At 33.6% G+C, this 13547-nt stretch overlaps 2 protein-coding genes across 3 annotated transcripts; one reads left to right on the top strand and one right to left on the bottom strand.

Annotated features, from left to right (window-relative positions):
• The first annotated feature begins 2197 nt into the window (after nucleotides 1-2197).
• On the top strand, nucleotides 2198-9877 carry Prx6a (Peroxiredoxin 6a). Of its 2 annotated transcripts, none has more exons than XM_088236171.1 (6): nucleotides 2198-2336; nucleotides 2567-2660; nucleotides 2739-2914; nucleotides 3758-3956; nucleotides 8536-8608; nucleotides 9649-9877. In XM_088236171.1, the coding sequence occupies exons 2-6, from the start codon at nucleotides 2572-2574 to the stop codon at nucleotides 9772-9774; spliced, it is 663 nt and encodes a 220-aa protein (XP_088092297.1). In that variant the 5' UTR covers nucleotides 2198-2336; nucleotides 2567-2571; the 3' UTR covers nucleotides 9775-9877. The 2 variants fall into 2 exon arrangements, with proteins under 2 accessions (XP_088092297.1, XP_088092298.1); XM_088236172.1 differs by having other exon boundaries at nucleotides 2231-2246.
• Nucleotides 9878-10293: 416 nt separating this feature from the next.
• On the bottom strand, nucleotides 10294-13353 carry Ntmt (N-terminal methyltransferase). Its single transcript, XM_088236170.1, has 2 exons — nucleotides 12620-13353; nucleotides 10294-11209 (listed from the first exon to the last, which is right to left on the bottom strand). Exons 1-2 carry the CDS (start codon nucleotides 13048-13050, stop codon nucleotides 10810-10812), a joined length of 831 nt encoding a protein of 276 aa, XP_088092296.1. The 5' UTR covers nucleotides 13051-13353; the 3' UTR covers nucleotides 10294-10809.
• Between the last annotated feature and the right edge of the window lie 194 nt (nucleotides 13354-13547).

Genomic DNA, 13547 nt, shown 5'->3' with positions numbered 1-13547 from the left:
TATTTTGAAAGAAACCAGTTTTTTGCATATAATTACTTACGTCCCTATAAGTTTTATAGAAAAAAAAATATACAAAAGTCTGATAAAAGAAAATTGACTTAAAAATCGTATTTTTTTTTTCTTCGGACCAATACTTTCCAAGACACACGTTTGAACATCAAATAGATTTTATGAAAATAGCAGGAAAGTGATATTTACACTAACTTTTTACTAATTATATGATAGTTGACCAACCTAAAGTTCTCATCATCGTCATCATTCCATGTCCGCTACCTAGTTGGAGCATATGCTAATTATACGCTACTTCTTGTCTCTGGAGGATCGAGAGCAATGGTAAAGAAGAAAGCTAGTGATGCTTTGAACGACATCTTAAAACGGGGTAAAAGCTTATACTCTAAGGGTAAAAGAAACAAACTCTCATTCTCGCTTCACAATACTATTGGCTTGATATTACGTGGGAACCTGAATAGGGGGAGAAACCCCGTTTTAAAAATGGACGGGAAGAGCATCAGGTTTCAGAATCATGTCCGGTATCTTGGTGTTCAACTTGGCAGATCTCATTCGTTTCTCACGCATATCGAGACCGTCTCGGTAAAGGCTAAAAATTTGTTTTTCCATTTGCATCTCTTAAGTTGTGTTGAGTGGGGAATCCGCTCTTCAGCCCTGCGGATCTTATATCATGGATCCTATGTGGCTCAGGTTACGTTTGCGGCCCAGGACTAGCATTTCTTAGTGGACAGAGGGTTCCTCTGCTAGCACTGACAAGGGCATATCAGACTGTGGCGTCTGAGACTCTTCCTGTGCTTGCAGGAGTTCTCCCAATATATTTCGAGACGAGAGAGACAGTAGTGAAACGCTCTGTGAGGAGAGGAGAGAATATGGAAAACGTTGGTGTTGAGCTACGCCTTTCCGAGACAAGGTTTAGCGTACTATGTAACATTATGCGAGGCGTAAATCTCAATCAATGGCAGAATAGATGAGACATGGCATGTACGGAGAGATGGACGTGGTCTTTTTTACCTTCCATCAGACACAGGATGTGTAGTAAGTTTTTGGTATTTGACCATCATACCGCACAAATGGTTTCGGGACATGAGGAGTTTAGAGACAAGCTTCATAAGCTTGGACTTGCCGTTGTCTCGCTTGACCATCAATCGGCCGAACACATTCTGTGACACTGTGAGCTATTGGATGATGCCAGAAATGAGATGCCGAATGGTTTGACAGGGGTCATGCGACCAGCATGGAATGTGGATCTGTTGTCCAACAGTACGAGTTTTACACTCTTTCATCAGTTTGTTCAGACTTGGGTATCGCGTTGGGAGCTTCTCAGATGCGCGGACGCCTAGGTGGGTAAAATAAAGTGGGACAGGCAACTGTTAATGTGGGATGCTAATTCAGTTGAGTTTGTGCTTCCTTCCGAGCGGAACGCACACGTTCTTTTGTTTTGTCCTCCCCTTAAGGGGGTGGATCCCCTTAAGGGGATCCTCTGCCTCTGATCACCCAGGGAGTCTTTTTTTATTCAAGGCCGTTCTTCCATTGTAAATATTCGTGTTTTTAATTATGTTTGTCGTATAAGTTATGTTTGTTGTGTTACTTTAGTTTTTTTAGTCATTGTTTTTGTATACGTTTATTTATGTAAATTGTTTGAATTAATATATGTTTTTGAATAATGAAAAAACAAAGGCATTGAGGGGATCCAAAGGTGTGGAGACGACGTATTGTCCTATGTTCATACATCCTCCTCCCCCTCCTTAATCTGCATAGAGTTTGTATTCCTGAGGAATATTTATATTAAATTTCCTCTATGCGCAACTGACGGAGAGTCTCCAATGACTCTATAACATCTGCGGGTGGATAGTGGGCTTGCGGATCTCCCCCCATCAATGTAGCCTCCGAGGTAATCAAATATGTCATCTTAATTTTCTCGACCCCGCTACCATCTATTTCTCAAATAATTAAACTGTCCCATAAACATACCTCTTTTTTCATTCTCCGTTTATTCCCTCCGTGATATACTTGGAAGAGGATGTTAAAATTAAAACTTATTCTCGCATTGCAATCATTGCAGCCACCTACTGGTGACAGTGATAGTGATTAGAGCAAAGATTATACGATTAGTGATTTTTGGACGAACGCTCCAATTGAATGAACGCTCCCATCGTATTTTTTGAAAGAACAAATATCTATGGTAGATAGATAAATTTCTTTCATTTTTTGAATAGTCGACCTTAGCCAAAATATAAGTAGAGTACAATATTTTACATATTATATAGTGTTGAACCAGAAACGAACCGGAATCGTGTTAGAGTCGTTTTACTGGAACATAATAATCGGTAGTAACTTATTTCATAAAATTTTACTTGATTTGAGCGAATACATCACAAGTTCTTGAAATAAATTTTCAAAATATTTTTTTTTTTTACTTTTATAGTAAAAAGTTATATTTTTAAGTTTATTAAAGACACGCGCATTTAAACATATTATTACATTGAGGGCATATTTAATTTATTTATTGTTACAATATTTGTCAACTTCATATTAATTTTCATAAATATTTTATCAGGAGCAATGGCTTTATCTTTAGGGAAAACATTTCCCAATTTTACTGCTCAAACAACAATTGGTGAAATTCATTTTCATGATTGGTTAGGAGAATCGTAAGTCAATTATTTTTTTACTTGTGTTAACTTACTTCTGCCATTTTGTGATTCTGTAACTGAAAATGTGGATTTCAGGTGGGGAATTCTTTTCTCGCATCCTTCAGATTTTACACCAGTTTGTACAACAGAACTTGCTAAAGTAATACAACTGATGCCTGAATTAAAAAAACGTAACGTGAAACCCATCGCTCTTTCCTGCGATTCCATAGAATCGCATCTCAAATGGATTAACGATATTAAATTCGTCGCAGGTAAACAGAATACATTTGATTTGTTTTATAACCTCTACTTAGATAAACTTTGATAGTAAAACATTGTGCTTATAAAACTGCAAATGGAATTCTGCTGCTTATATGATACTTAATAAGATTACATTACATTTTATTTTTGCATATTTTACTTAGCTGTAAAAAAATATTTTCCTATAGCAACTAGTATATAAAATTCTGCCCTACTAACTACATATTATACTACAATAACTATTATATTTTTTTAAAAAATACTGTACCAATAAATAGCTTTACTGACAGAATGCATTAAGTCATTAAAACAAGTTCCGAGATAATCGCATTTAAAGCTTGTTTATTCTTTCAACGCATTATTTCTCCCACATCTTTATTTAATTTTTTAAAGCTTTTAAAGAGTAACCTTTATTCTAGGCATAGCAAAATTTAAAATCAACATCTTGCACCTATATTCAAAAATATTTTAAATATATAATGACTGTTGACTCAATGCATTCTGTCAGTATAGCCTCGATATTGAACTCCTATAATCAAATGTAAACAATTTATTATATTTACCTTAGAACAGAGTATCCTAGTAGGGACTATTAAATCAACTGTGTATACTTACAATTTTTCATATATTTAGTTAAAAAAACTTAACTAAGTTTGTGTAGTAAAATGTATATAATTTAATTAAAAAAACAATTCATACAATGAAAACAACTTAATATTCACAATTTCCTAAATTCTTTGACTCTTACTTTCTCTCCTCGTTCTATGTTTACATTACAATTTATTTCTATCTTTTATTATTGATAATTGGTATTGCTTTATTTAGATTTTTTGGTGATTATCTTTCTGCTTTAGGTGAAGTAAGTGAGGGTTTTCCGTACCCTATTATAGAGGATTCCAACAGGACACTTTGTGTTCAACTTGGAATGTTAGATGAAGATGAACTAGATTCTCTGGGAATACCTCTTCCAGCCAGAGCCGTCTTTATTATTGATCCTCATAAGAAACATCGTTTATCTATTTTATATCCTGCTACTACAGGCCGCAATTTCAGGTTGGTATACTGAAAATGGATTCCTGACGGAGTCGAGAAAAGATATTTGTGTGTAAAGTAGAACTGAAACCCTGAATGAGTTTTTGTGACTCGGCTGCTTCTCTCAGATAAAAATTATGAAAATGCAATCGAGCCAAAATTAGTCTAGGTCATGGTGCAGTAGTTAGATACCTGAAGTCCCGGTGATTTCTGGAAATTTTGACGTGAAATGTTTATTTATTAAATGGTTTTTCACTGCAATATATCCAAGTACCTGGAATAGCGCCTAAAGCGTAATACTGATCATCGTATATTTATGTATATTACAAATTATCGCTGGTACGGTGGATTTGAGTACCGTTGCAGTGCCCCCTGCTCTATTTTTAAATGCGGATAAAAGAATGATGATGATGTCTGTAAAATTATTTGATGTTAACCATTTTTTTCCAAAATTAAAAATGAACACCAAAACTTTAAAAAAATAATTAAGGTTATATGTCATTTGAAAGGAAAATTTTTGCTCTACAGGACATTGTTTTGCTTTTACATTTTTTCTTTTACAAGACAGTTTTTTTTTGCTCTACAAGACATTTTGTTTGTGTTTGCTTTTACATATATCATCATCTCATTCCTTTTCCGCACCAAATGGTGCATAGGGCACTGCATTGGTACACCAATCACAGTGTATCTTGATCATTTTTGTTACATAAAAGTAAGATGATCAGCCTTACGCTGTAGGTACGAGTCCAGGGATTATGAAATATTCTAGTGTGAAAACACCCTTTGAAATTGATATTTCATATCAACCATATCGGGAATCGAACCCGAGACCTCTTGCATGGTAGGCAAACGCGCTGACCACTACACCACGAGGCCGACGACAATATTATCAACAATATTTTGAGTTTGTCCACAATTTTTGCTTACAAGGACTGGATTATACCCCCTAGGGAGCAACCAATATTAACATATTACAACAGAGATGAAGAACATTTTAGAGAAGGACTTGAACTTTTATATTCCCTGCTGAAAAATTTGGACGAACTCAAAATTTTGTTGATGAATTTACCCAGTCCTAGAAGTACAAAAATTGAAAAATATTTTCAGGCGTTGCCTAGTGTGTAGGTAAATTAATTCAACCAATTGAATCTCCCCGCATCAATAAAGGTTTCAGCTCTTTAACTTCACAAACATCAACAGATGGAAGAATTGAAGGAACATAATAATTAGTTCAAAATGGAATATCTAGTAGATCAAAGTGAGCATTTTCGACGCCTCTTTCTGTTGGCGTTCAATCGAGAAATAAAGCTGACAAAGCTGCTTGTCATATTTGCGCAGTATGCAGTGAATATGCTATGAATTATTGACTAATTTGTTGTAAAATAATAAAGAAGAATACATTATTGACTTTTTTTTTGTGTCCTCTTGTTCTCTTCATTTTGAAAACAACGGACATAACTTATGTTTACACCAACAAATTAGTCAATTATGTATTCTCCTTCATTATTTTACAACAAATTAGTCAATAATTCATAGCATCTTCACATATTCTGCGCAAATATTGCGAGCAGCGCAAATATTGCGGGCAGCTTAATTGAAGGCTCGACATTCCATTTTGAAGGCTTGTAATCAAATAAAATAATATGTGTAAAATAAAAGCAAACACAATATTTTATAGAGCAAAAATTTTCTTTCAAATGACATAAAATTTACCAATTGTTTTCATTTTTGGTGCTCATTTTTAACACCTAATACATTACAATTAATGCATTTTTCATTAATGTATCTACTATTTAGATAAAACATGTATAAAAATATTTCAGATGTTACATTTCCATAATCATCGACCTGCTAATAATGTTATTAACTATTTGTTGGCCACATTCTTATCAGAGATAAATTTATCGATCACACTGTAATGTTTACAATATGTTTATTTTTCATCATGTCCTTTATCATGAGAATTATTAGTGAATATATTAATCTATTGTGCTAGATTTTCAATTATATAAAAAAAACGTAACTATAGCATACATACCTACAAAGTAATAAAATATAATAATAAAAATAGCTAATATACATTTTTAAATTTATTTCAACAGAGAGGGAAAAAGTTTTCGAGAAGGGAATATGGAAGTCTAGGCATTTACAGGGCTTATGACCTGTCATTGGCTGGTTTAAGTGGCCACTTTACACACTGTGTAACATTCACCATTCTGCCCATGTTTGAACATCCACATTTCCTCAACTCTTCCATCTGTTGACTTTTGTGAAGTGAAAGAGCTGAAACCTTTATCACGTGGGTGAGATTCATCCGGCTGAACCAAATCACCTACTAGGCAACGCCTGGAAACAATTTTCCAATTTTTATACTTCTTCTTTTACCAGGTAGTAATTCAACAATGTTTGATTATGTCCAAATGCTTGCAGACTGGCTGGATTTCCTCCCTAGGGAGTTGTTCATATTTAAATTTATTTCAACAGAGAGGGAAAAAGTTTTCGAGAAGGGCAAGGGTTTGGACATAATCAAACATTGTTGAATTACTACCTGGTAAAAGAAGAAGTATAAAAATTTGAAAATTGTTTCCAGGCGTTGCCTAGTAGATGATTTGGTTCAGCCGGATGAATCTCACCCACGTGATAAAGGTTTCAGCTCTTTCACTTCACAAAAGTCAACAGATGGAAGAGTTGAGGAAATGTGGATGTTCAAACATGGGCAGAATGGTGAATGTTACACAGTGTGTAAAGTGGCCACTTAAACCAGCCAATGACAGGTCATAAGCCCTGTAAATGCCTAGACTTCCATATTCCCTTCTCGAAAACTTTTTCCCTCTCTGTTGAAATAAATTTAAATATGAACAACTCCCTAGGGAGGAAATCCAGCCAGTCTGCAAGCATTTGGACATAATCAAACATTGTTGAATTACTACCTGGTAAAAGAAGAAGTATGAAAATTGGAAAATTGTTTCCAGGCGTTGCCTAGTAGGTGATTTGGTTCAGCCGGATGAATCTCACCCACGTGATAAAGGTTTCAGCTCTTTCACTTCACAAAAGTCAACAGATGGAAGAGTTGAGGAAATGTGGATGTTCAAACATGGGCAGAATGGTGAATGTTACACAGTGTGTAAAGTGGCCACTTAAACCAGCCAATGACAGGTCATAAGCCCTGTAAATGCCTAGACTTCCATATTCCCTTCTCGAAAACTTTTTCCCTCTCTGTTGAAATAAATTTAAATATGAACAACTCCCTAGGGAGGAAATCCAGCCAGTCTGCAAGCATTTGGACATAATCAAACATTGTTGAATTACTACCTGGTAAAAGAAGAAGTATAAAAATTGGAAAATTGTTTCCAGGCGTTGCCTAGTAGGTGATTTGGTTCAGCCGGATGAATCTCACCCACGTGATAAAGGTTTCAGCTCTTTCACTTCACAAAAGTCAACAGATGGAAGAGTTGAGGAAATGTGGATGTTCAAACATGGGCAGAATGGTGAATGTTACACAGTGTGTAAAGTGGCCACTTAAACCAGCCAATGACAGGTCATAAGCCCTGTAAATGCCTAGACTTCCATATTCCCTTCTCGAAAACTTTTTCCCTCTCTGTTGAAATAAATTTAAATATGAACAACTCCCTAGGGAGGAAATCCAGCCAGTCTGCAAGCATTTGGACATAATCAAACATTGTTGAATTACTACCTGGTAAAAGAAGAAGTATAAAAATTGGAAAATTGTTTCCAGGCGTTGCCTAGTAGGTGATTTGGTTCAGCCGGATGAATCTCACCCACGTGATAAAGGTTTCAGCTCTTTCACTTCACAAAAGTCAACAGATGGAAGAGTTGAGGAAATGTGGATGTTCAAACATGGGCAGAATGGTGAATGTTACACAGTGTGTAAAGTGGCCACTTAAACCAGCCAATGACAGGTCATAAGCCCTGTAAATGCCTAGACTTCCATATTCCCTTCTCGAAAACTTTTTCCCTCTCTGTTGAAATAAATTTAAATATGAACAACTCCCTAGGGAGGAAATCCAGCCAGTCTGCAAGCATTTGGACATAATCAAACATTGTTGAATATACATTTTATCCAAAATACAATTTATGCTTATCTGAAAGCATTCAGCGGCTTAGATATAAAGTTATTTTTTAATAGTATTTTGAGTTTGTCCAAATTTTTGTAGACAAAGACTTGAGGAGCAATGCCATGTTATAATATACAAAAATATATGCATTTTGGCGGGTTCATTGCTAAATCAAATATCTTCCAGCCAACCAAAAAGAGAGACTGGCCAAAAGAAAAATGATCTAATTATTTAATAAATAAGATTTTATTTACAAATTAAACAAATGCGTCTGTTGTTCTTCACAGTTGTAGTGTAATCAAATCATTTTTTCATCACACATAATGTAATTTTTCTGCGTACTGTCACATATGATGACAAAAAAATCTGTTGGAGGAAGAAGGCAATTATCTACAAATTTAAATGCATCGATTTAGCACTCCAACGTGTCTTTTCAATTATTCGTCATCAAACCGTAATATAGTTTTTTTAATACAGAGTTTTTATTTATAAGCATTGCGTTTTAAATTCTTTTTTTATTCCAGTGAAATACTGCGTACCATAGATTCACTGCAGATGACAGACAAGAGTAAAGTTGCTACGCCTGCTGACTGGCAGGTAAAACATCTAATTGAGGGTTTGACTGTTACCAAAAATCTATTGATTTAAATTCTTATTTACAAACAAATAATAATGACATACTTACATATTTATCATACACACTCGGTTAATACAAGATGTCCCATAAAAAGGTTCATAATTGTTGGTTCAAAATAGCTGGGTTTCTGGAAATTTATTTGCTGTGGATTGTTTCACTGGAGTGGAGCACGAGTTCTGTGTATGTGTATATTACAAAAACAATGATTCTGCATCAGTGTGACTAAAGTTTTGCAATCACTATTATTTATGTGGTAAATAAAACTCTGAGTGCTCAACCGATGCAGAACGTGGATGCATAAATTCGAAGAATCTGGTTCCACTTTTGAGTAAACCTCGGACAGGCAACCAAGGTCACTAAAAACTAAGTTGACCATGTTGAACATTTGAGTATCAGTTTGAAAGAATTTCACCCTACCAGTTCGCAAAAGAGCCAGAATTGTAAAAAATTCCTGAAGTTCGTTACACTGCATTCTATGTAAAGACCTACAGCTGGGTATAACCAGAGAACCTGGTTTCAGCAAGATGGAGTGACATTACCCACTTTAAGCACATCGTTGCCTGTCATTCGAAAACTGTTTCCGAATAAATTGATAACCAGAAAAGGCGACCTAAATTATGTCCCACAAAGTCCGGACATCACGCCAATGGATTATTTCCTATGGGGATACCTTAAATCCATAGTATACAGCAACAATCTTAGATCCTTGAATGACTTGAAATAAAATATTCATCAAGAAATAGCAGCGATTACAGAACCATGTGCGGAGCAGTAATCAGGAATGTTACCGTTTGTTTTGAAAAATGGCATCACATTTTTCACTGAACTTATTTATGAGACCTCTGATCCGTGACTACGCCACAATAGCCATGGGACCGTAACCTGATTCCAATCTCTTCCTATTCTACAATTCCTTTGTATTCTAATGTTTTTATATTATTTTGAAACCTTCTAAATCTTAAAGATCACGGTATAATGTTATTATTTCTTCAAATTTCAGGTTGGTGAATATTGCATGGTCCTACCAACTGTTCCTGAAAACAAAGTAACTGAATTATTTCCTAAGGGAGTAACAACAATTCAGTTACCGTCTGGGTTAAACTATTTTCGTAAAACTCAGCCTTAAATTAAGTAAAATATGTAGAAATCAGCAGAAATTATTTATATAATCGTTATTAAACAGTTTTATTATATTTTTTTATACAAATAAAAGTATTTTTTGACAATGAGTGACTCATAATTTTTAATAGCAAAACCTACCTACATTTCAAAATTTGTAGTGTACCAGGTATGACTGTTTTGTTTAAAAGCGCTTTTTGTGATCTAAACAGTAATAGATTCTTTCGTGTTTTATGCTGAAAGTTATAACGCAACAGTTATCAGATTTGAATGGAGAAGTCAGGAGATGTTTTGAATTTTTAAGCAGTATTTACCAAAAAGAACACACATGATTGAGATTCCACTGTGTAAGCACCTTTACATTTGAATGCCCATTCTTTATTCTGATACTTATGTGTAATCTTCAAATAATTCTACATGTAAAATATTTAGATCTTTGTGGTGTAGTGGCTAAGACACTTGACTATTTACAACATTTAAACAATAGTTTATTTCATATAGTAAGTAAATAATAACAAAAAAGTCAAGTCATTTGGATTAAAAAGAAAATATTTATTTATAATAATATTCAATGATTTATGAAATATATTCGCAGACAAGCATTGGAACAAAAATCGTACAAATGATTATTTTGGTACCTACATAAATAATAACAATGAGGTAAATAGAAAAAGCTAACCACAAACATCTAACAAAAGAACTTGTCAAGTCAATAACAATAACTAAGGAAAACTATGTGTATAAATATATTTTTGTTAAGTGCATACAGACATATATAAAAAAAAATATCTAGCCATAAAAATGGTACTGCTTTATGTTATCACAATATTGTGAAATAGTTGTTATGCTTTTGGTCAAACATGAGCTTAATAAAGATATCATTTTTCAAATTTGTTTTTAATGCATAAATCTTGTTAAAACATTATATATAAGACTACAACATGCATTTTTAAATATAAATTAAATTAGCTCTGTCATGTTAAACATAAACAAAATACTTTTATTAGTCGATTAAAAAACAAAAGTAAGATTTTGTTTCTTTTTACATTTCATCATTGGTTAATGAACTATCACTGTTTTCTTCTTCCAACATATTATTTTCTTGCAATTCAATCAATTTAAATTCCTCTAATATTATACATTCATCTTTTGTGTCGCTAGTATCTCCATAATCTTTATTTTCTATTTTATGAAAACTCAACTCGTCTCTTTCTTGTGACATATCACCGGGACGTAATGCGAACATATACACAGGATAGATTCCTACAGGAAAATCATTTTGTTTGAACTGCTTTATTATTTTTAATTTTGATACTTTTAATAATGTTAACAAGTGTTCTAAAGACCTTGTCACTGAAGAATCAACATCATCTTTTTCAAGCAAACCTGAAGATGTAACATTTTCTTTAACAATAATAACACCATTTTCTCTTAAAGAATTCCTGGAAAGAAAAATCATAACAATTAATTTATATATTGTATAATATATTTCTTAATAGATTTTTTCAATCGCTGCAGTACTGATATCGACACTGCAGTACTGTTGGTGACACTGCGTAACTATCAATGAATTTTTTTGGCATGGGTCTTCTGTTAATATATTACTAAGTTTTCATTTTAAAGTTTTAATCAACAAATATACCGCTGGAGTATCAGAAAAATTAGCATTATTTAAAGTAAAAATAGCAACAATTAAAGACTAACAGCTCTTACTCCCATAATGAATTTATTTCATATATTTTTTTTTTTGTTAAAATAACAGGTTATGCGGGTTTGCAGTATCACCGACGATATAATAGACACATTATTTCTTATATACTAGATACATCTAAGACAGAGGAAACATTGTGTTGCCCTCAAAAATGAGGAATTTCTGTGCTATGGAAAATTGGATACTAAAAATGTTTTCTTAGGCGCGGTAAAAAAATTGAGTATTAAATGGTACGGCAAAGTTGCTTAAAAAAGTATGAAAAAAATAAATCAACTGCTTTGAACAACGTCACTAGTTCTTCCGAACGAACTAATAATAGAGTGTTGTGATAGATTTCCGATTTACGGGAAGCCAATTTGCCAATCAGCAGAACTTACCGAAAAGAACTTATGACATATGTGAAAAATGTACTTAAAATAACCATCTACTTATGCCATAAATTGGATTGTATTTATGAATGAAACTATGTCTTGACTAATTTTTGAAGTTGCAGAGTAATTAAAGCAATTTCTTATCACACACAGCGGCATTATTCTTTGTGGTCAAGTCCGATCCACAAATTGAAATGCCATCTATTACGCGCTTCATTGCACTGCAACTGTAATTTATTTTTTCGACATAAAAATACTGAGATTATTTATTGATAATAGTGTAATTGGCTTTATAATTGCATGATTTGTTTTCTGTAATAAGCTGCATAATTTCCCCTTAAATAAAATTAATTAAAACCATTAATATGTTGGGAAAAATCAATGTTTCTTATAATTAAAATAAAATGAACGAAATATATTAACAAATTACAACGGAGATGGAGAACATTTTAGAGAAGGAAATGTGGAAGTCTGTCTAGGTATTTACAGGGCATATGACCCGTCATCGGCTGGTTTAAGTTGCCACTTTACACACTGTAACAATTCTTGCATCTGTTTATTTTAGTGAAGTTAAAGAGCTAAAACCTTCATTGCTGTGAAGAGATTCATCCGATTGAATTATGTCACATACGCCACTTAAACCAGCCAATGACGATTTCACTCCCTAAAGGGTGGAATCCAGGCATTTGTCTACAAACATTTGGAAACTTAACATATTCAAAATATCATAATAAAATATATGTTAGGAAATAAAGTAACATGATACATACTTGCATTTAATAAAGAATTGTATAAAATCAGGATCAGTTAAATGACCAAGAACCCACTGACACCATATAATATCATATTTTTCTTCTGTTTCAAAATTCTGTAGGCCGATAGGGTACATACGACCGAGTTTAGACTTTGGTTCAATCGACATCTCTGCTTCTCTTAAAAAAGCTTCGTTTTGTTCCACCAACTCCACTTTATCACACACATCTATCAATAGATTTTTAGTAATTCTGCCAATCCCTGCACCGCAATCCAGAGCAATAGTCTTTTGGGGTGGGTCTTCTAGATCAAATAACTGATTTAAAAATGTTTTAGAGCCCTGTATATCGATGTTCGATATAAATCCAAAACCACCCAAGACGCCTTCCAGAGTTGGGGGAATTTTTGACCAATAATCCGCAGCTTTCTTATAAAACATTGACTCCATGATGGTCTTTGTGTTATTATATGTTACTGATGATAATATAATTCATCTTTTCAGGTTAACAATTATGTATAATCGAAGCTAAATTTAAAATAATAATAAAAGAATCGTGATCCTTTACCATGTATATATCGAATACTCAAATTTTTCTTTTCTATAAGTGGGATAATATAATATATACATATAAATATACGGACTCAATAAATCGTAAAATAAACATAAACACTTAAAATTGACATGCAAGTGACAGTTCGCAGATCACATGGATTTCGATTTTGGTCTTCAAGTCTTCATCTTCAATCTCAGTCTTCATTTTTAGTCTGTGGAGATATCTGTAGTCTGTGGTCTGTGGATTATTCCAAAGTTTCTTTGCTTTAGTTTATGGTATAGTGGGAGTGGAGATTTGGAAATCGTTCCAAAAAATGATTGTTTCCACAATGGTTGCTGGTTCGTTTTTTCATGGCCAATGATTGCTGGTTGGTGATAGTAATTCATTAGGT

This window comes from Micrasema longulum, unplaced genomic scaffold, assembly GCF_059751315.1.
Source record: "Micrasema longulum isolate JH-2025_06_02 unplaced genomic scaffold, ASM5975131v1 h1tg001519l, whole genome shotgun sequence".
Taxonomy (NCBI): domain Eukaryota; kingdom Metazoa; phylum Arthropoda; class Insecta; order Trichoptera; family Brachycentridae; genus Micrasema; species Micrasema longulum.
Note: the sequence above shows the minus strand (reverse complement) of the source record. Positions and strands in the feature narration are given on the sequence as shown.